The 22,804-nt window shown below is 42.6% G+C and overlaps 1 protein-coding gene and 1 pseudogene across 1 annotated transcript in view; one reads left to right on the top strand and one right to left on the bottom strand.

The window, feature by feature from the left end:
- Positions 1–22,338, bottom strand: part of SYNJ2BP (synaptojanin 2 binding protein) — a 33,077-nt gene extending 10,739 nt beyond the window's left edge. The window contains exons 1-3 of the mRNA XM_058655103.1: positions 22,314–22,338; positions 21,099–21,335; positions 2,430–2,566 (exon numbers count right to left, since the gene is read on the bottom strand). Of these exons, the coding sequence (XP_058511086.1) occupies positions 2,430–2,566; positions 21,099–21,335; positions 22,314–22,338 (399 nt within the window). The remainder of the gene's footprint in view (positions 1–2,429; positions 2,567–21,098; positions 21,336–22,313) is intronic.
- LOC101516176 (peptidyl-prolyl cis-trans isomerase FKBP1A-like) lies at positions 6,891–7,488 on the top strand (annotated as a pseudogene).
- Positions 22,339–22,804: the final 466 nt, after the last annotated feature.

The raw sequence follows: 22,804 nt of genomic DNA, 5'->3' as shown, positions 1-22,804 counted from the left end.
GCTCCACTTCCCATCCAGCTCCCTGCTTGTGGCCTGGGAAAGCAGTTGAGGATGGCCCAAAGCTTTGGGACCCTGCGCCCGCGTGGGAGACCCGGAAGAGGTTCCAGGTTCCCGGCATTGGATAGGCGCGCACCGGCCCGTTGCGGCTCACTTGGGGAGTGAAACATCAGATGGAAGATCTTCCTCTCTGTCTCTCCTTCTCTCTGTATTTCCAGCTTTCCAATAATAATAAAATCTTTAAAAAAAAAAATTTCTTACTATTCTCATTTTGCAAGAACCTACCTTCAAAGATTTTCAAACAATATGGCTCTCTTAACTCCGATACTATTTAAATCTTTTTTTCAACCAAGAAGACTCTTACAATGATCTAAATATACTGTGATTATATGCAAAAATATTAAAATGCATAGATCTTAACTATATGTTATACCTTTAACAACGGATTCTCTCTTTCCTTACTGTACCAGGGCCAAGTTGCCTTTCTCTTAGGAACTGTGGTAAATAATCTAACTCTAAACTTTAAAACACCCTTTTGAGATGAAAGCTGGACTGCCACTGTCTTCATTTCACAGATGAATGATCAGTAGTATCTGGGAGAAGTGTAGCAGACTTAAGGAAGGTAAAGCAGTCAGTAAGAAGTTCCGAAAATGCCCCTTGTTCTGTTTGCACTGTTTATACTCAGCTAGGACCCACTGTTAAGAAAGAGTTTTAAGTAAACTTAGGTAGCCCTATCAGCTACCTTTTCCAATTTTCTGTCTTTCCTAGAGAAGGTACTCAGAATCATGCTCCTGGGCGGGATCTCTCAAACACTGAGACACCAGAGGAGGAAAAGGTAGAAGTTCCCTCTGTGCTTTCCTACGTATCTCTGCCTTCATATACTCTTCCACATGGCCTGGGTGGCAGGGTGTCTAGTAAGCTGGCAACTAAGATGACCAGGAGATCTAACTAAACTGCATGAGAAACAAATCAAAATAAAACTGTCCTAGGAATATTTAAATGGATTATAGCTATCTGAGGGAGGTACTGCGACTACTACTTAATTCTATCAATCAGGACTTCTTTCAGTATGTAGGTTATTTACCTATTTTACCTTTATCCAATCTAGCCTTCCCATTCTATTCAATTCATAAGAAAAATAAAAGATGGGCCCAGTGCGATAGCGTAATGGTTAAGGTCCTCGCGTTGAACACCTCGGGATCCCATATGGGTGCCGGTTCTAATCCCGGCTGCTCCACTTCCCATCCAGCTCCCTGTTGTGGGCTGGGAAAGCAGTCGAGGACGGCCCAAGGCTTTGGGACCCTGCACCCGCATGGGAGACCCGGAAAGAAGTTCCTGGCTCCTGGCTTCAGATTGGCTCAGCTCCAGCCATTGCAGCCACTTGGGGAGTGAATCATCGGATGGAAGATCTTCCTCTCTGTCTCTCCTTCTCTCTGTACATCTGCCTTTCCAATAAAATAAATAAATCTTAAAAAAAAAAAAGGGAATAATTTTCTCCTTTTCTGACCACAGTTCCTCTAGAGAAGACAGAGCTATTGTCACGAGAACCCCTCACGCTAGTTCAAATTTCCTTCTGTTTGTCTTGCCTTTTGAAGTCAGCTCTAACTCCCAGAATAGATAATACATCACCCCTCCAACACTTGATCTTTATACCAATCATCTGTACTGTTGCCATTCAAGCTATCCAACTTCAGCAAGTCCTGAAGGTTAACAATAACAAAATATAAAATCTTTAGCTAATCCTCACCCCTTGCAACTGACAATATCATAGTGATACTATAGCCAATCATAAGTAATAGAAATGAAAGAAATGGGATAGTTATAAGTTGCCTTTTAATAGTTTTAAAAGTTCTTATTTTGCTTATATTTTGATTTACTCCAGACTTATTGTAACTTATTGTAACTTATTTTAAGAACATAACTTTGCGGGCCTATCAGTTAATTTTCCTAGGTTTGTCTGAATCTAATTTGCTCATTAAGCACTGCCCTAGAGAATAAAAGACTTTTAAAAGATCCAGTTCCTGCCCTTATGGAAATTCCAGAGAATAATATAATCAATGATTTTCATGTATCAAATGTCTTGGTACAAACATTAACCAGATGAAATGCGAGCAGCAGACAGACCTCAAATCAAATTGCATTTCAAATGTTTCACCTCCATAATGGGGAAAAAAGGGTCTAAATCTGAAATAATTCATTCCCATCATGGTTTCTTGCCTTTTCAGTCAAGTGAGGATAATATCTATCATTCATGCCCAATGGTAGGGTTGGAAACAACAACTGATCAAAATTTCTTTCATGCAACTACACAATTAGTGTTATTTCTAAATCAAAGAATCAGCAGGCAGGATTTTTCCCAAGGAAGGGGCAAGGGTAGGATTTATAGTCTGAAGGGCAAAGAAACAGTGAAGGAGGCCGAAGCCAGTTCTCACCGAAAGGATCTTATCACCCTCCTGGAGCCGCCCATCCAGGGCTGCAGCCCCATTCTCTTTGATGCGGCTGACGTAGATCCCACTGTCATTGGAGACATACTGTTGATCTGTCCCGCCGACGATGTTGAAGCCCAGCCCTGAGAAAATCATGGAGGAGTGAGGGAGATGGGGGTAAAGAAGAAAGGAATTAAAAAGAGGAGGAAAAAAAAAGAGAGAGAGAGAGAAATCCTAACAGGGAGGAAAGGCTAATGGACAGGGAAGACAGCTAAGTCAGATGTGATGGAGCTACCAAACGGACACAGGTAGGGTAAGCAGTTAACATCAGTAAAAGAGGGCAGGAGTATCAGGAAATGCCAACTCAAATCAAGCAGAACAATAAAAACACAGTGATCAGTAGGATTCATTAGATACATGAAGACTTACATTAGGAGTCAGTTAAAGAGTAACAGTGATTCTTGCAAATGCCTCCACTCACATTTGCTTCTGACTTCATTGATGGCATTCTGAAGACACCATTCCTGACCCTCTTGATAGCTGACATGACCATTTGTCTTTGTGAGGAAATGCTATGTTTTTCCAATTACATCTTATTTAGTAGAATAACGACACCCTCTGTAGTTAGACCTTGCCCTCTGTGCTTTTCTTATCCTAAGCTTCTGGAAAGTTTGTGATGGTAGTGTTTTCAAAGAAGTAGTCTTAGGAGTTTCATTCCTTTTTTTCCCTCTTTGAGAAAGGGTAGCAGTGGTGTATATTAGCAGGAAACCTCATGGTATAATTAAGTGCCTGCTTTTTTAGTTCAGTTGCAAATAACCACATGGTTAGTTAGTGATTGCAAAGTTTTACTCACTTTAAAACTATCATCCACCTTCTCCTTGTTTCTGTAACTCTATTTTAATTGAGTACTATATTTTAGTTATGCAAGACATGTAAGTTCTAGAAGTTTCCTGTAAAAACACCGTGTCTGCAGACAGTAACACTGTTCTGTACACTTGAAAACTATTGGAATGGGTATTTGGCCTAGCAGTTAAGACACCACTTGAGACTCCTACATCCTCTATCAGCGCCTGCTCCCTATTCCAGTCTCCTGTTAAGGTGCACCCAGGGAAGCAACAGGTGATGGCTCAAGTACGTAGGGCCCTGCCAATCAGATGGGTGACCCTGACTGAGCTCCCGGCTCCAAGCTTCAGCCTGGCCTAGCCCCTACTGGCCATTGTGGGCATTTGACAGTGAACAGGAAATGCAGCTCTCTTTTAAATACATAAAAAATAAATAAAATAAAAATCTCTTAACAGATTAATTTCATATCATCTTTCTGTAACAGAATAAATAAAATATATGAAATAAAATGGAAAGAGGAATTGACTTCCACAGCACTATCTGTATAGACTACCCAATTGGTTGTGGAAAGGAATTCACCCTACACAAATTGCTATTATAAACAAAGTTCACTCATGCCTTAAAAAAAGAACTTCCGTAGAGCTTTCTTTATGTCTGCTACTAGTAACGTTGCTAGACCATGGTGCAAAGTGAAGAGAAACTGTTTTGAAAAACTGAAAAGCAACATTTTGGTAATACAACAGGAAGGAATTAGACAGGAGGCTACTACTAGTTTCACTAGAAAACCACTGCTTAAAGAGAAATGTGGGCTTTTAAAAAGTTCTTCCCACTAAAGGAATGAAAACCCACAAGTGAGTATCAGAGTGTTAACATAAGCACTAGCAAATGTGGAGTGAATTGGCAGATGCTCGAGTTCTTTCTCTCTCATCCTGTTGCTTACAAACAGTAACATCCCCTCTCCTCAAGGAAAAAAACACAACAAAAAACCCTGTGATTTAATGAAGAACGTGGCCAAAATAAAATAACAGGAAACACCTAATGAAAATATCATACCTGGTACATGGGTCTCTGCAGCTAGAGGGTAAAAAGCATTTAAGATACAAAACAGAAACAACAATGCACAGGGACATGTATTTGGTGTACTGGTAAAGGCATTCATGTCCCCCATCAAAGTCACCGAGTTCAACATTCCATTCCAAGTCCTAACTCCACTTCCTTGCCAGTGAAAACCCCAAGAGGCAGTAGGTGGTGGCTTAGCGTCTGGATTTAGCAAGACTCAGTCCCGGCTGAGCAGTGAGGACTTTAGTGGGAGAGTCAGCACACAGCTCTGTGAAATACATAGACAGAACTCTGGAAGATGACTGTTTTCACTTCCTTGAATGGCAGGGTATGAAAACACAAGAGCTTTCTGTTTAAAAAAATTTTCTATTCTGTTTCTATTTGAAAGGAGGAGTCATAGAGAGGATAGAGATCTATAACTTCCTGGCTCACTCCCCAAATGGTCAGAGCTGGGCTGACCACTGCCAGGAGCTAGCAGCTTCTTTGAGGTCTCCCATGTGGGTTCAGAGGTCCAAGAACTTGAGCTGTCCTCTGTTGAATTCCTAGGCCATAAGCAAGGAGCGGGATCAGAGGTGGAGCAGCTGGGACATGAACTGGCCACCCACATGGGACATTGGTGCCTCAAGTAGAGGCTTGGCCTATTACACCACAGTGCCAGCTCCAAATATGAGGATTAAGTTACTGAACAATTTTGTCTCTTATCACAGAAAATGGGGGATATTGAGGGAAGGGATGATAATTAGATAAGATGGAAAATAAGATGGGGCCAGATTACGGAAGACTCTGAAATGACTTCAAATTGAATTGGCAACACTGGAACAATTTAGAGACAATCTTTTCAATGAAACAGCATTCTCGCTATAGTTGGAAACTCACTCAATAGTGGCTGTCTGGCAACCTTTGAAACAGAAGCCAACTGCTAAGCAGCTGAGGGCAACACAGATGACTACTGAATAATTTGGGGACTAGGAGTGCCAACTCCCACCATGCTATCACAAATCTGTGTATAACTTTTTATTTCCTGAAATAATAAACAAGAGGGAACAATTTTTTGTTTGTTTGCTTTTGTTAATACTACTTCTTAATGTGTGTTTAGATTTTCTCTGGACAGCATTTGGGGTCATGTTTGTGTAGAATTTCAATAAATTCTCCTTGTAATAGATGCATATAAAATTTTATGGTAGTAGGTATATTTTCCTATTCATTTCTTACACGTTTGTGGCATACCTATTTTTTCATTATTTCCAACCTATGTGGTTCATCTGAAATTTTTCACAAAAGAGAAATGTATATACCTAAGTGAACCTACAGTTCAAGCCTGTGTGAAGGTCAAGCGTGGTTGGCACAATGAGGGACTTTGCTACTGATTAAAGCTATAGAACAGTGTCTTAAAAAATCAAAGTGGATGAAATCTTGCAATTTATTATGAACAAATGTACTTCACACAGCCACACAAACAGGTAATACTTTTATTGCCCAATATCATTTGTTTAAAAGAACCAAACCATTTAACTTGAGTTTCTAGGTTGATCTGAAGCACTTCTGTCAGCCAGACACTAAGCTCGTTTCTAATTCAGTGTGTTGCTGTAACAAAGTGGAATCAGCAGAGTAGTGGCATGACAACTTCAACCAGGGCTCTATCTGAAGTTTATTTGCTCAACAGAGATAAACTGTCACTTACTATGTGTCAGGGACTATGTTAGATTCCGAGGAAAACAGAATTAAACTGGACAATCGCCACTTTAACCACAAACGAAAGATTACCCCTTTCCCTTTTAGTTACTGCAGAGTAAATCAAAATCAGAACTGGTTCCAAGTTCAACTCCATAACCTACAAGGTATGTGGACTGTACCAAGTCAGTTTACCTCTGATCCTCAACTTCCTTTTCTCTAAAATATGAATTACAGATTCTTCCCTCTCTACCTCAAAAGGTATATGTTGGGGGTCAAGAACACAAAATATTAAAAAAAAATTACAAGCTACATGGTAGTTACCTTCCATCTAGGTATAGCTGTTAAGGACTAGAAGGAACTATTACTAGAAAAGTGGCTGCTATAGTTCAAAACTGGATCATTCGGGGCCCGGCGGCATGGCCTAGCGGCTAAAAGTCCTCTCCTTGAAAGCCCCGGGATCCCATATGGGCGCCGGTTCTAATCCCGGCAGCTCCACTTCCCATCCAGCTCCCTGCTTGTGGCCTGGGAAAGCAGTCGAAGACGGCCCAATGCATTGGGACCCTGCACCCGCGTGGGAGACCCGGAAGAGGTTCCTGGTCCCGGCATCAGATTGGCGCGCATCGGCCCGTTGCGGCTCACTTGGGGAGTGAAACATCAGATGGAAGATCTTCCTCTCTGTCTCTCCTTCTCTCTGTATATCCGGCTTTCCAATAATAATAATAAAATCTTAAAAAAAAAAAAACCTGGATCATTCGATGGAGAAAAGATGAATGAATCTATAGTACACATGTGAAATTTCCTAAAAGATGGAAGGACATTGAAAGGCCATCTATGGGCGGTGCTGCTGCCAGGTCCGTGCTCCGTGCACACTGTCTCGCTGCCTGCCCATCGTCCGCCGCCGCCGCCGCCGCCGCCATGGGAGTGTAGGTGGAGACCATCTCCCCCGGAGACTGACGCACCTTTCCAAAGCGCGGCCAGACCTGCGTGGTGCACTACACCAGGATGCTTCAAGATGGAAAGAAATCCGATTGCTTCCGAGACAGAAATAAGCCCTTTAAGTTTATGCCAGGCAAGCAGGAGGTGATGCGGGGCTGGGAAGAAGGGGCTGCCCGGATGAGTGTGAGTCAGGGCCAAACTGACCATCTCCCCAGACTATGCCTACGGTGCTACCGGGCACCCGGGCATCATCCCACCTCATGCCACTCTCATCTTTGACAGGGAGCTTCTAAAACTGGAATGACAGGAATGGCCTCCTCCCCTAGCTGCCTGTTCTTGGATCTGCCATGGCGGGGTCTGGTGCTCCAGGCACGTGCTCACGAATCCATCAGAGCTTTTCTGCGGTTCCACTAAGCCCTCATGCAAACAGCAGCCCGAATGAATGTGTTCTGTCCCTCGGCTTTGCTTCTCACACCCCTATTTCCTCTCCCCTGCCTCTTTGTATGTGTGGTCACCTAAAGTGTACACCATAAACCTCAAGTGGCTCGTTTTATTTTGTTCTCATTTTGGGGTGAAGATGCAGTTTCCGTTTTGGGTCTAAGTTTCCAATTAAGAAGTGGTCAGGTATCAACAGCACAGTGGTGGGGTAACTTCAGCGCAGGAGTTGGTGTTGGGGGACAACATTTGCAAGCCTTTATTTTATTTTTATTTTTTGGATGGAATTTGTATCTATTATGTATTAGGCAGCCTTGCTGTAGCACTGCTGGGGCTGAACGAGCCTTCTGCGGAGACACGTCCCCGGGTTAGATTAACATGCTGCCCAAACTGGAGTGGGCCCAGGTGAGCCTTCGCCTGCACAGCCCCTGCCCAGCCTCCTGAAACACTCTGCCTGCCTCTGCCACCTGCCCCCATCCCTGTGATGCTGGACAATACAGGTACCTGTTCCTGGTCAGCAGGGACTTCTGAAGCCTTCTATGCGACCTGGCTGACTTTTTTCCCCTCCCATCCTGAGGTTTTTCTAGTGGATTTTCAAAACTTTTATAATCTCCGAAATATCCAGACTCCAACACTTGCTAAATTTTAATAAACGTCAACTGAAAGTTAAAAAAAAAAAGTCCATCTATGAAAAAGGAGCCTGGTGCTATAGTTCAGCAGTTAAAGTCCTCGCCCTCAACATGCCAGGATCCCATATGGGCACCGGTTCTAATCCGGGAGGCCCTGCTTCCCATCCAGCTCCCTACTTCTGGCCCGGCAAAGCAGTCGAGGACGGCCCAAAGCCTTGGGACCCTGCACCCACGTTGGAGACCCAGAAGAAGCTATTGGCTTTGGACTGGCTCAGCTCCAGTTACAACTCCAGCTGCAGTTGCTTGGGAAGTGAACCATCAGACAGAAGCTCTTCCTCTCTGTCTCTCCTCCTCTCTGTATATCTACCTTTCCAATAAAAATATATAAAGGTTAAAAAAAAAAAAACAGAAATGCTAGATTAGAAACCAACTTTACTAAAATTCAGTATGTCTAAAACCTGTGATCTAGAAATGCTCCTCATTAGTTTAGAGCAAATGTTATCTAACATCTGCAACAATCTTATGGCAAAAGCACCAGCCAGTTGGGACACATGCTTGCTGGAAACACCCAAAGGGAGAAAGGTATCTTACTGTTAATTTTTGGCTATATCACAGGAATATCTTCTCCATATAGGGACAATCACACATCTAGTATGACTAACAAGAGTACTGATATATAAATCTATTTTCCCACTGTAATTGTAAAATTGCCTCTTTTAATTTCAAAAGCACTCTAGTTGGAACAAATTTGGTCATCCTAACTATAAAGGATAACGTAAGAATATGTTCATCTTGGGCAGGTGCTCGGCCTAGAGGTTCTGATGCCAGTATCACATACTGCAGTGTCTGAGTTTGAAGTCTGGCTCCAGCGCCTGACTCCCACTTCCTGCTAATGATGCAGACCCTGGGAGGCTGCGGAGATGGCAGTTGGGTTGAAGACCTGGACTGACTTTCTGTCTCTAGGTTTTGGCCCCTGGACAGGCCTGGGGCCATATTGAGCGTGTGGGAGTTGTCTCTGTCTTGTCTTTGATTCTTAGATTTCTGTGTCTCTCAAATAAATAAGTTTAAAAAAAATTAAGAATATGTTCACTGCAGTGGATTTTTGTGGTAATTTATGAAATTGAGGGTAATATAGATGTGCAACATTTAGGGAACAGATTTAAATATAATTAATGCTGCTATTCACTGCACAGCATCTTCCTACAAACAGAAACATATCCATACAAAACAACCATATCTACTTAACACTCATTATCTACTTAAAGTTATTATCAATTTAGTTCTCAGCATTCAAGGTCCTAAACGGATGAAGAGAAGGAGAAAGCAAAAAGATTGGGATTGTCTTTTTTAAAAATGTGAGCAAATAAGTATTGCTTAGTGAACTCTTATTCTAAGGTGTCAACATTTTAAAAAGTGTGAGAGTTAAAGTAGGCTATTTAGTCTCTAATTCAGAGGAAGAGTCTAAATGCCAAAGAGTAAACGTGTGCATAGCAGTAAAACTGGAAGACAAAGAAAGTGTCCAGTAGAGGAATCCTGGCAAGCTAAACAAGAAAGGGCATTTTTCTGGACTCTCTGCACTCCAGGTCTGGAGTTTAAGCATGTTTCTGGGTAAGAGCAGCAGCAGCAACAGCTAACAGATACCAAGCACTAACACACCAAGTAATACACACACTCTGTACACAGCATCTCATTTAATCATCAACAAACATATGAAGCATTACTTTTTAGGGATGAATTTTAAATATGAGGCATGGAAAGATGACTAAGTAACTCTGTAAAAATGTTACATAATATTGGCTCTGGACAAAGCCAAAAATCTAAGTCCAGATATTTGAGTCCAATGTGAGTTTCTAAACATTAAGCTATATTGTGTATCTGCAGAAGACATGACCTGTTTTAGAGAAAACTGAAGCATTGTTAGCTGCCTTGGGAGTCAGCTGCTCTTTGTGCAGCCCATGAATAAGCAACACTGGGACAACAGTTGTAGAACACGGCAGAGGGAGAGTTCATCACCCTAAAATTCTGTTAAAATAGTGAGGGTCCTTCTTGTTCATCATTAGGCCAGGAAACATCCTTCATGTCATTCAGATCCTTTTCTACAAAATCTAAAATCCAGATGTTACAAAGTGCAAGACTAGTGTTACCTGTTATTCTGAGAATAATAATTCTGAAAACAACTAAAACAAAAGAGAACAACCCATTAATATCAAAGACTATAGCCATTTGTAGAGTTAGGAACATAAGGTGGACAGGCATCCTATTTTTCCTGTCTGTCTAGTGGCTTTTTCTATACCAAGAGCAATTCCCCTAACTTTTCCTAGACATTATCTAACACTATTGGACACCACAATGCCCTCTCTTACCTATCAGTGAGAAGGGGAGAAACTGAAATTCTCGTGCAGCACTAATGCAAATGCAAACTGGCGCAGCTGTTGTAGAAACAGCTCCTGAATGAGTAAAGTGAGAATTATCATAGAACCCCAAAGAACTGAAAATAGCTGTGAAAACAAAAACTTGCAGCAGCCTGATTCACAATAAGGCAAAAGACACAAATAGCCCGGATACTTATCACATGATGAATGGATAAACACGATATATTTTTCAGCCATAAAAGGAATGAAGTGGGCTCAGTGCAGTAGTCTAGTGATAAACTCCTCACCTTGCATGCACCAGAATCCCATGCAGGCTCTGGTCCTAATCCTGGCAGCCCCGCTTCCCATCCTGCTTCCTGCTTATGGCCTGGGAAAACAATCGAGGATGGTACAAAGTCTTGGGACCTTGCAGCCGTGTAGGAGCCCCAGAAGAGGCAGCATGCTCCTGGCTTCAGATCAGGGCAGCTCTTGCTGTGGAGGCTGCATGGGGAATCATCGGGTGGAAGATCTTCCTCTCTGTCTCTCCTTCTCACTGCATATCTGACTTTCCAATAAAAATAAATAAATCTTAAAAAAAATGAAGTAATGATAAATGGAGCAACATGGATGTACCTTGAAAACATAATGCTAAATGAAAGTTATATATAAATACAAACATAACAAAATTAACTGCTTGTATGATTCATTTACATGAAACATCCAGAACAGGCAAATCCATAGGCAGAAAGCAGACTAGCACTTGCCAGGAGCTAGGAGGAAAGGGGACGGGGAGTGTCTGTCTAATGGGTACAAGATTTCCTTTGGGGGAATGATAACTTTGTGGCATTAGGGGTGATAGTTGTACAACATTATAAAACGTACTGAACACTTTAAAATAGAATGAAACATGGTTAAAACAGTCAATTTATCCTACTAAGTGTAGTTTACTACAATAAAGCTCTGCAATAAAAAATGCTAAAAATGCTAAAAACAAACAAACAAACAAAAAAAACAACCTATGAACAACCTGGCTCTAATCATACTAAGAACATCTGTAAGTGCAGTATACGTAATTTGTATAAAAGCAGCAATCCTAATATTTATTTGTTTCATTTTTAAATAAAGATACTACTGTATTTCTCTGCTTTCCATGACCTTTATTTAAAGCATTACTAAGGTACATCTGTCACAACCAAGGAAGCAACACTGATGTATCAGTAGTAACTAATAATCCAGACTTCCTCGGATTTCATTAGATTTTATCCTGGTATCCCACCAAGAACTAGGTATTACATTGGACTGTCCCGCTCCTTAGACTTCTTAGACTTTCCTTATTTTGATGATGACAGTTTTGAAGGAACGTGACTAGTCAGGTGCTCTACTCGTGCTGGGGTTTTTCTGATGTGTTGCTTGGCTAATCCAGGGTTATTTGTCTTGGGAAGGAAGATAACCAACAGAAGTGTTATTCACCTGTTGACGCACATCAGAGCCAAACAGGGGAGTGGGTTGGGTCAGACTGTAGTGCTTGCTGGTGCATGTGGGTGCCAGCTCTGGAGGTAGGTCGAGCCAAGCTGCAGCATCTGTGGGTCTGTGTAACTGTGGGTACGGGGCAGGCCTTGTAGGTCACCTTTATCAGGTCAAGGCACATGCCAGTGAGCACAAGAGTCAGGTCTGGCGGTGGACTGGGTTGGGCCACTGGACCCACTAGTGCACACTGAGAACCAGGGCCTAGGTTTGGCTGAGCCAGGCGGCTGCACCTGCAGGCACACATGAGCATGAGGTCTGTAAATGGCCTACTAGGGATTCCAGCAGATTCCTTGACTGGTCATCATACTGGCTGGTGCATTTAACAGCAGGGGCTGGGTCAGACCATTGTACCCTGTAGTGCTCATGGAATCTGGGGTTAGGCCTGTGGACAGATATGGACAACCAATAGGACTTAGAACAATGTGAGAACAGATGGAATATGTCACCTCTTACACAATGACCACCCAAGGACACCCCCAAGACATTCTTAGCCTACTGAGGCCCCCAAGCTGGTATCAAGAGACCAACTCCTTTCTCCGCCTTTAATACAGTCCTGACAACAAGGAGCAGTATACTCTCTCCCTAAATGGACATCTCTCTCTCACCCACTCACCCCACCACTGACTCTCTCCATCTCTACCAGTGACCCATGTGGGTCTTTCACCCCCAACCCCTCACCTCTGTAATCAACATTAAAAAACTAAATTTTAAAAAATGAGAGAAAAAAAAGGTGTCATTTTCTGACACAAGAAAATTACTTGCATCTCCATGATGACTTCACCTCAATTCACAACAGTTATGGAATCAACTCAGATGTCCACCAATTGATGCCTAGACAAAGAATATGTGGCTATGTACACTATAGCATACTACTCAGCCATAAAGAACAGGATGAAATCCTGATCCTTGTAACAAAACAGATGCAACTGGAAACCTCTCAGTGAAACAGTCACTTTCCCAAAGACAAAAACATGTTTTCACTGAATGGTGGTGATCAAAGTGACAGAGGTCTATACCAGAGTGGGATGAAATCGTAAGAGGCAAGTATTGCTAGGCAACAAGATATAATCTCTGCGAGAACACTCACTCACAGTGCCAGCACTACAGCTATTGAAGGTCTCAGGCCATACAATTTCTCAGGTTCAATGAGTGGAGTCCAAGCATGGCATGGATCCTGTTGAGGTGAGGAAGCTGAGATCAAATTTGGGATGCCTGATACAAGTAGAATCCACAGGACAGCAGATTACAGGCACAACTCAGCAGTTCAGATAGAGACCGGAGTATGAGCTACGCTGCAGGCCCTCGTGTTCTGGCTTACCCTTAGCGAACAGATCTTGCTAATAACCAAAACATCTGTCCCCAGCCCCAGGTGCTGATGTACTTTAAAAGCAAGGACTGGCCTCCTCCCTTCTCTCTCCTGGGGACACAGAAGAAAAAAAGAAATTTAAAAATGTGTCCCACCCACCTTCATCCACACCAAGACCCTCTACACCCTAATCAGAGGCCCACATGGCCATACATTCTTTTCAACTATGTAATCATTATTAAAAATAAAACAAAGAATAAAAAAATTTTTTTTAAACTTTCATCCACTGATTCACTCTCCAAGTGGCCAGGAGCCTCCTCTGGGTCTGCCATGCGGGTGCAGGGTCCCAGGGCTTTGGGCCGTCCTCGACTGCTTTCCCAGGCCAAAGGCAGGGAGCTGGATGGGAAGCGGGGCCTCCAGGATTAGAACCAGTGCCCATATGGCATCCCAGAGTGTGCAAGGCAAGGATCTTAGCCATTAGGTTACCGTGCCAGGCCCAAAAAGTTTTTATGAAGGAAGGATAACCTCAGATACAAGCTGGGCCAGGCTCAAGTCAGTATTTTAGAACACCATGCAGGTCTCTCCAGGAGTGGCAGCACTGAGCCATCATTTGCTGCTTTCCCAGCACATTAGGAAGGAGTGGGATTGCAAGTACAACAATTAGGACTTCAGTTGGCGTTGATACGGAATGCCGTATAACAGGAAATGACTTACTGTGGGTGCCACAACACCAACTGCCATAAATTTATACAATTAAAATTATAGTCTATTCTAGAATAATCAAAACATTTTTTTAAAAGGATAAAATTGGGGCCCAGTATGGTAGCTTAGCGACTAAAGTCCTCGGCTTGCATGCGCCGATCCCATATGGGCACCAGTTCTAATCCTGGCTTGTAGTCTGGGAAACCAGTGGAAGACAGCCCAAAGTCTTGGGACCCTGCACTGGTGTGGGAGACCTGGAAGAAGTTCCTGGCTCCTGCCTTCAGATTGGTGCAGCTCTAGCCTTTGCAGCTGCCTGGGGAGTGAATCAACAGAGGGAAGATCTTCCTCTCTGTATATCTGACTTTCTAATAAAAATACAGTAAATCTTTAAAAAAAAAAAAAAACCAAAAGGATAAAATTGGAGGATTCATATCACTTTACTTCAAGGCTTATCACAAAGGCACATATACCAAACAGTGATATCAAGAAAAGACCCAACAACAAAAACAAACACAGATTAGTACTGGACACACGAATATAGGTCAATAGAATTTTTATACAGACAATAAGGTGCTTCAAAGGGAAAAGCAGTTTTCAACACATAGTTTTGGGACAACTGGATATCTACGTGAGGCACAGATAAAAATGAACTTCATAGTTTTCCACAAACCATAAGCAAAAATAATTTGAAATGGATCGGAGAAATACACATATAATTGAATCTATAACATTTTTATTAGAAAATAGTTTGTAACAACATGGTCCTAATTGGAGATCATCATGCTAAGTGAAATAAGTCAGTACAAAAGGGCAAATACCATATGTTCCATCTGAAATAAGACAGTCTTTAGGCAAATTACCAAATAGATACAGACAATCGGGCCCAGCGGCGTGGTCTAGCGGCTAAAGTCCTCGCCTTGAACGCACCAGGATCCCATATGGGCGCCAGTTCTAATCCCAGCAGCTCCACTTCCCATCCAGCTCCCTGCTTGTGGCCTGGGAAAGCAGTCAAGGATGGCCCAAAGCCTTGGGACCCTGCACCCACGTGGGAGACCTGGAGGAAGAAGCTCCTGGCTCCTGACTTAGGATTGGCTCAACTCCAGCCGTTGCAGCCACTTGCGGGGTGAACCATCAGACGGGAGATCTTCCTCTGTCTCTCCTCCTCTCTGTATATCTGACTTTGTAATAAAAACAAATAAATCTTTAAAAAAAAAGATACAGACAATCAAAAACATACATTTACCCTCACAGAGGAACAATATAAGGGAGATTAGCATACTGGGAAGTAAAAGTACGTTGCAGTATGCATCTCTTCTCCCAAATAAAAGCAGGACTCCCATTCTGAAACATGTGAATATACCCATACAGCATGATAGCAGATTTTCTACCTTTATCTATACCTACCGTGCCATGACACATTTAGATAGAACAAAGTTAATCCTCTAAGTACTACTAAGGGACTATATTACTGTGATAATTTGAAGAACAACAGCGGGACAGGGGTTGGGGAGGAAGAAAGGAGAAAAAAAGGGCAGAACCCCTATACATAAAAAATTGTATTGGGGTAAATAATAAATATATTAAAAAAAAAAAAAAAAGAAAAAGAAGAAACTTAGGAGAAGGGAACCAGGTTGTGGCAGAGTGAGTAAAGACACCACCTGAAATGCTGGCATTCCATACGGGTGCCAGTTTCTGTCCTGGTGTTTCACATGTGAGCCAGCTCCCTGCTAATGGCTTGGGGCATGCAGTGGCAAATGGCTCAAGTTTCAGGGCCCTGCCATCTATGTGGAAGACCTGGAAGTAGCTCCTGTCTTTGGCTTGGCCCAAACACAGAAGTTTGAGCCATTTGGGAAGTGAACTAATGGATTCAAAATCTCAAGTCTCTCCTGCTCTCAATAGCTCTAATTTTCAAATAACTAATAAATCTTAATAATATAAAACATTGAAGAAAACTTCTATACCCTGGATAATTAAAAGTCTTAGATATGACACAAATACCAATGATAAAGAACTTAAAAATCCACTGGAGCTTTAATATATATCCCTATCTCCTCAAAAGGAGGGCAAGCCTGACCAAGAGAAGATATTTGCCACATACACATGAAGAGGGACTTGTGTTTAGAATACAGAAAGAACTACTGCAGTTCAGTAAGGAAACAACCCAGTGGGAGTTGGGTGAGGGGTACAGATCCTGGCTCGGACACGGGCAGCCCCTGTCAGAGTGGCTCAGTTAGAGTCCCAGCCCTGCCCCAATCCAGCTTCCTGCTGATGAGCACCTTGAAAGAGGTAACAGCTGCAGTGGTTGGGTCTCTGAGTGACAGACCTAGACTGAGTTCTCGGCTTGGATTTGGCTGAGCCCTGGGTAACTGTGGACCAGCACACAGACCTCTCTCCCCACCTTCACCTCTCTTCTTGTCAAATAAATGAAAAATTAAATCAATTTTAAAAAAGAAAACAACCTAATAAACTGTGACTTCAATCTACACTTCAGTGTATACATGAATGGAGAATGAATACATAAAGAGATGAATATTATTAGATATGAGCTTCCCATTCAAATATCTAGATAGACTTCCCTTTGCCTGGTCTCTTTAAAATCATGCCTCCATTTGCTTCCTTGTTTTCCACAATGAAGTAATTCAAGTTCTTCACTTTTCCTTAACAATACAACCTATACCCTTTTCACTGATGGAACACTAGCAAACAAAAATCAGGATGTTCTACTCCATCCTCTGTTAACACCTAGGCTGGAGTAGGTGTATTTCATTTCTGGATTAAAGATTTCTTTTATTTGAAATGGAGACAGAAAGAGAAAGGGAGAAAGAGAGAGTGCTTCTTTTTTTTTTAATTTATTTATTTTTATTGGAAAGTCAAATATACAGAGAGGAGGAGAGCCAGAGAGGAAGATCTTACATCTGCTGATTCCCTCCCTAAGTGACCGCAATGGCCAGAGCCGAGCCAATCCGAATTTAGGAGCCAGGAGCCTCTTCCAGGTCTCCTGGAAGGTACCAAGGCTTTGGGCCGTCCTCGACTGCTTTCCCAGGCCACAAGCAGGGAGCTGGATGGGAAGTGGGGCTGCTGGGATTAGAACTGGTGCCCGTATGGGATCCCGGCATGTGAAATGTGAGGACTTTAGCCACTAGGCTACTGTGCTGGGCCCTGAGAGTGTTTCTATCTGCTGGTTCAAGTCCTCAATGGCAGGGAGGGTCAGTGCTCAAGCCAAGAACTCTACCCAGGTCCCTCACATGGGTGGCAGGAGTCCTAGGGCCACCTGCTACAGCCTCCCAGACACATGAGCAAGGTTACTTTATAAAATGGGGACGACAGCCATTTAATGTGTTCCTTATTAAATGATACAAATGCTTCTCTTTGGCAATGGTCACTGTATAAATGGTATATGACATTGTTCACACTGGCACATCCAGCTTGGCTGAAGGCAGCATCCTAGAGATGACTCTCGAACAGTGAATTGGAAGAAAAGAGACTCAAAATGGAACCTTAGAGAAAGGTCAAGTTCCCACATTGATACTAAAGACTATATCTAACTACCTTAGCAACGTTGCCTTACTCTTTGACCTCAGAATATGCTTCCTTATTTTCCGGTATTACTTTGAAGGCCACAGCATCCATGGTCCTAGCACTAGCCTAAAGCTATTCCATTCTGTGTGACAAAAATAAGTTCCACCTCCCTTAAACTGACCAAGCTGGTCTTACAAGGAGATCCAATCTGAATTTTTCTAATACACGGTCAAATTAGTGCATTCCATTTCATACTTCACATTCCTTTCCCCCTCCCAGTAAACGTATATTCCTTAAAATCCTCATGCTGGGCCCAGTGTTGTAGCCTAGCACCTAAACTCCTCGCCTTGCACACGCTGGGATCCCATATGGGCACCAGTTCTAATCCCAACAGCTCTGCTTCCCGTCCAGCTCCCTGCTTGTGGCCTGGGAAGGCAGTGGAGGACGGCCCAAAGCCTTGGGACCTTGCAGCCGTGTAGGAGCCCCAGAAGAGGTTCCAGGCTCCTGGTTTCAGATCAGGAGATCAGCTCAGATCAGCTCAGCTCCAGCCATTGCGGTCACTTGGGGAGTGAATCATCAGATGGAAACTCTTCTTCTCTCTCCTCCTCTCTGTATACCTGACTTTCCAATAAAAATAAATAAATATTAATAAATAAATAAATAAAATATTTTTTAAAAAGATGGCTCATATCCTTCTGGGAATAAAGCCTTTAGAACTTGGATAAATCCTTAATTTCACTTACAGAATTCTCTAACAATGGAATTAAACATCTATCAGTCAGAATTACTATGAAGATGTAACTATATAGACATAAGCTAGTACAGTATCAAATATTTTTACTATATAGTTAAATATTAAATAGCTCTATTTTACTATATATATAGTAAAATATTAAATAGCTCTGTTTCACACAGGCCACTTGACAAGTGAACCAGCTAGTAGCTATTAGCTTTTTACTATACAGACATAAGCTAGTACAGTATCAAATGTTTAGCTATATATTGTGAAAACACTGTGCCAAACCTTCATTTTATACAAGGCCTTTAAGGGAGCAAGAAAACAGGTTCTCTTCAACACCTCACTGAAACCCACTGAGCCTTTAGGCGTGAAAACAGGAATCTTCATTTTAGTTCCCACAAGTTGTAGATATGCCTTTACGATCCCACCCACATCTATCAACATGAAGGAAAGCTAGATTAGAGGATTCTGATACTTCTTAGAGTAACATACTCTTTCCAACATGAAAAATTCTCAGCATAAAAAAGGGAAAAAAAAGGAGTCTTAAAGAATAAAGTCAACCCGTACTCCATGAAGGAGATTTCCACAAATAATGAAGAGTAAAGTATTCAACTCTTGAAGCATTTGATATTATTATCATTATCTTCGCCAAGTCTTTAGATTATCTAATTGGTCCAAAATGGTGAGAATCAGAGAATCACACAGGGCCTGGGCCAGAGAATCATTAACTTGGAAACATAAGAGCCCTTGATAGTACTGGGCCCCAGCCTCTCCTTCCAGAGTGGAGAAAGCAGACACAAATGAGGGGGCAATCTATGCACCGAGCTTCATTTGGCCACCTCAGTTATTCGTTATAATCTTGGCAAGATGTCATTATTTCTCTTGCAGTAAGCAGGATCAGATGGAATAGATTAATGTGTCTTGCAAAATGGACCGAAACAGTGGAACGATCCCAAAATTCTGGCACAAAAGAGGAATACTCCATGCTTTCTTGCAGTTAACTTCACTACATACTGAGGTCTTAGAGCATAAAAGAAAAACCAGGCTGCCTGCAGAACACAAGTTTTTCATATTCCTCCTACGGAAGGAAAGTTTCTTAGGGGACTACCGAAATGACATAGATAGGACTGACGGCAACTGGCTTCTCTTTCTTTGGCTTACCTCCATGACAGCATCGGGAAGAAGAGCCAAGCTAGATCTGAGACAGAGCTACCACTCACCACTACAGAACTCTGGGAAGTTAGAGACTCCTGCAACCTCGTCTTCCTACGGAATAAACCAATTTCAAATGACTGTTTTTATCCACATTCAATCCTAAGATTGTAATTTGACACACCTTGTAAATTCCTTGACTCTGTGATTAAGATAAGATGTTTAGGAAAATGCAAGAAATCTGTCTGCGAATAAACCCTTACACAACTGCGAAACTAAATCACTTTTGGATGAAAGTGAAATATATTCATTAGATAGAATTCCTTTTGATTAATCCCTTGAGGCTTGCCCTAACTTCAATGCTTCTGAAAAATGAAAATACTAGAAACACTAAATCAGCAGGACAGACACATTCAGAAGCTGTGGTGAGTGGTGAACTCAATCTTAGGCAAGAGGACTGTGCAAATGCTGAAAATACTGAGGTGATATTATGCTGAATTCTCAATTATTCAGTTCCCAGAACAAGACAGACAACAGCAGGGCTCTGCTTGGCCAGGAGATTCCCTGAAACACCACAGGTACCACATGAACTCAAACATCACAAAAAGTAATCTCACAGCAGGATAGACTCGAGTAGGAACTGGTAAAACAGGAGCAGAGCTACATGCATAGTACAGAGAGTCCAAAAAAACAAAACAAAACCAAAAAAAAAAAAAAAAAAATTAGGAGTGAGACTGGCATTTTGAGATTCAATTACTGTTTCCGGCCTTTGTCTACATTCCTGAGGAATGCTATTTTTTTTTTTCCTACATACTATTTGCTGGGTTCTTTACCTAGTGAAGCGTTAAGCCTGTGCTTCTAAAATAAGCTGAAAGTATGTCACCATAATTATCAACAACAACAAACACAGGAAGGAGGAGGGAGATGGCAGTGCAGACAGAAAGGAGGGGAGGGTGGGAAGCAGCACCGTCTATATGCAATATTCATGTATTTCATCCACATGTTTATCATTCATCTGTACATATGAAATACATGAAATCTGTTCACCTGACACAAATAAAAATTTTTTCAAAAGTATGTGTACAACAGGCAGAAGAGGAACTAGAATGGCTTTTAACTGGCCTTATGAGAAGAACCGATGGGTGAAAGGTACAGAAAAAACAGATTTTGGGTTAAAACTAACAAAGTCCAAAGAAGGCAGTATGTAGTGAATGAGAGCCCAGGCTAGCAGTGCAGGGTTGGGGAGCGGGGACGTGGTTGTGAGGCTCTGACTGAATTAGAATCCATGTGATTGTTAAAAAAAAAAAAAAAATCCAAATTGAATCCAAATCTCTATAGAGAGTAGGAGGAGGAAATCAGCATTTCAGTTTGCTGCTAGCAATAAAAAGCAAAAACGAAAACAAAAAAACCCTGATAATTTGGTAGCAGCAGCAACAAGTCTGGAAACTTAGAGAACATCTCTAGAGTTGGTCGCCCTACTTTACAAGATGGATTACATTCTCAGAAACGAAAGGATAGCAGGGGCCCGGTAGAGTCCCATTTTACCAAAAGTTTCTCCCTTGGGTAACGGTAAGCAGAGTGTGGCGTCCAGACAAGACTGGCTCGAGGCAGGGCTTCTTCTAGGGTTTGCTAGCACCACTCGGCAGGAAGAAATCAGAGTGGTAACACTTCTCGTCACCCACGGACGGCTCAGGATTTCCTCCCGCAGGACGGTCACCTCCGCCGGCCTGCTCCGGGGGCGCCGAAACGAGTGTCCGCCCAGCCATGTCCCCTCCTCCCACCAAGGACTCGTTCTGCGTGTACCTGAGGGCCCTCTCGTAAGATGAATCTCTTCCTCAGTAACCAAATAAGCCCCTCTTTCGTTCATGGTTTCCTCCGAGGGTCGGCAGGAGTCGCTCCAGGTGAAGGTGAGCCAAGCTCCGCGCTGACTTCCCAGCCGGAAGCGGAAGTACGCGACGCTGGAGGCGCTCAGCCTGCTGGGAGTTGTGGTTCTCCACACTGACCGTTGGGTTTTCCGAGCGAGCTTGTGAGGTGAGCCGGCTGCAATGTGAGAGACCGACGAAAGCACGAGAGAGGAGCCGAGCCAAGGCGAAAGGGAGGTTGCTGAAGGTAGAAATGGACATTTCTGGGGAAAAGCAAAACTACCAGAGAAAACTTATCATCTAGGAAAGGCTCCACGGAAATAGCCAAGAGACTTTTGAACTAGAACGGGGGTAGGGGATGTCACGGGCCATCCATGAGTGAAATTGCAGGGATAAGAATCTCACCTAAGTTAAGCAGATACAATCATAGAATGTTTGTCCTCACCCAGAAAAACTTCGTAACACCGTTTGCTGTTCATTCTCTGGTAGTTTACTTTTGGGATGGCCTTCGGTGTCAATTAATGCAAGTTACCGAAGGAAAAATTGCAAACAAGTACTTAGAGTTTGGAGTGAACAGCTTAATAATAGGAGACCGGAGCGCTATCTTCCTGATATTACCAACTGAAAGAATTGACTCCTGGGATCTTAAGAGAAAGATTCCTTGGTTGTTTCTGAGACGAGCCTGATTTAAGAAAGAAATGTATATAAAGAATCATGCAAATTTCAATATAGTGCTTCTGTCTCATTTATTAGAAACATATTACATCATTATGCTTAACTGTGAGAGGCCTAGAAGATGTTTTATTTTAGTGTAGTAGAAATGGATATTGGGAGGCCATTAGACAATGGTAGAAGTAATGCTTCCTAAACTGGTCTTTCAGTTTAAGGGTCTGTGATTTTTAGGTCAGTCAGGTACTGGGATCTAGTCCTGCTAGACAGGCCCCCAGCCCTAGCTGTCACATGGCCTGGTGTGTGTTGGTCAGCAGTGTTCCACGCTAGCAAGCCCAACTCCAGATTCTCATGTGGGCTGGTGCATGAGTCTGACCCATACAGATCTTCCAGTCTCTCCCCTCCAAAAAACCTTCAGGTCTCAGTCCCTTCATTTACCTGGAAGTACAGTTGCCCTGTCATTGAGTCCTCAGGATTCATTCCTCACCTACATGTACTGTGGTCTTGTCCATGGATGTCCCTAGGCAGTAATTCCATACCCTCAAGACCCCAGAGCTCACTGCTGGGTGGCAGCGAGCGAAGTCCAGTGCTAGTTGGCCCTGTGGCCACCCACGTGCCCAGGACCCTCCCCTGCCCAGTAGTAGTGGGTGGGGAGCTATGATCCCCAGCAGAACCTGGCACAGGTTCCGCAAGCCATGTGGGGGGAAATCCCACGGCTAGGGGATCAAGACACCCACACCTCTGAGTAGACTTACCTGCTATGTAAGTATTTTGTTTCTTGCTCATATAATCCTTTACACCATTTCATTTCTGTTTTAGCTACCTAACTTGTGAAAAAGTATAATTTAACATGCACTTGAGATAAACTTTTAAAAGAGTTTTTGATGTATTTTTGATGATTTATTTATTTTCATTCAAAAGAGTTACAGAAAGAGAGACAGACAGAGAGAGAGAGAGAGAGAGAGAGAAATCTTCCAT

Source organism: Ochotona princeps, chromosome 26 (genome assembly GCF_030435755.1).
Source record: "Ochotona princeps isolate mOchPri1 chromosome 26, mOchPri1.hap1, whole genome shotgun sequence".
In the NCBI taxonomy this organism is placed as follows: domain Eukaryota; kingdom Metazoa; phylum Chordata; class Mammalia; order Lagomorpha; family Ochotonidae; genus Ochotona; species Ochotona princeps.
The sequence above is the reverse complement of the archived record's forward strand: the minus strand, read 5'-3'. Positions and strand labels throughout refer to the sequence as shown.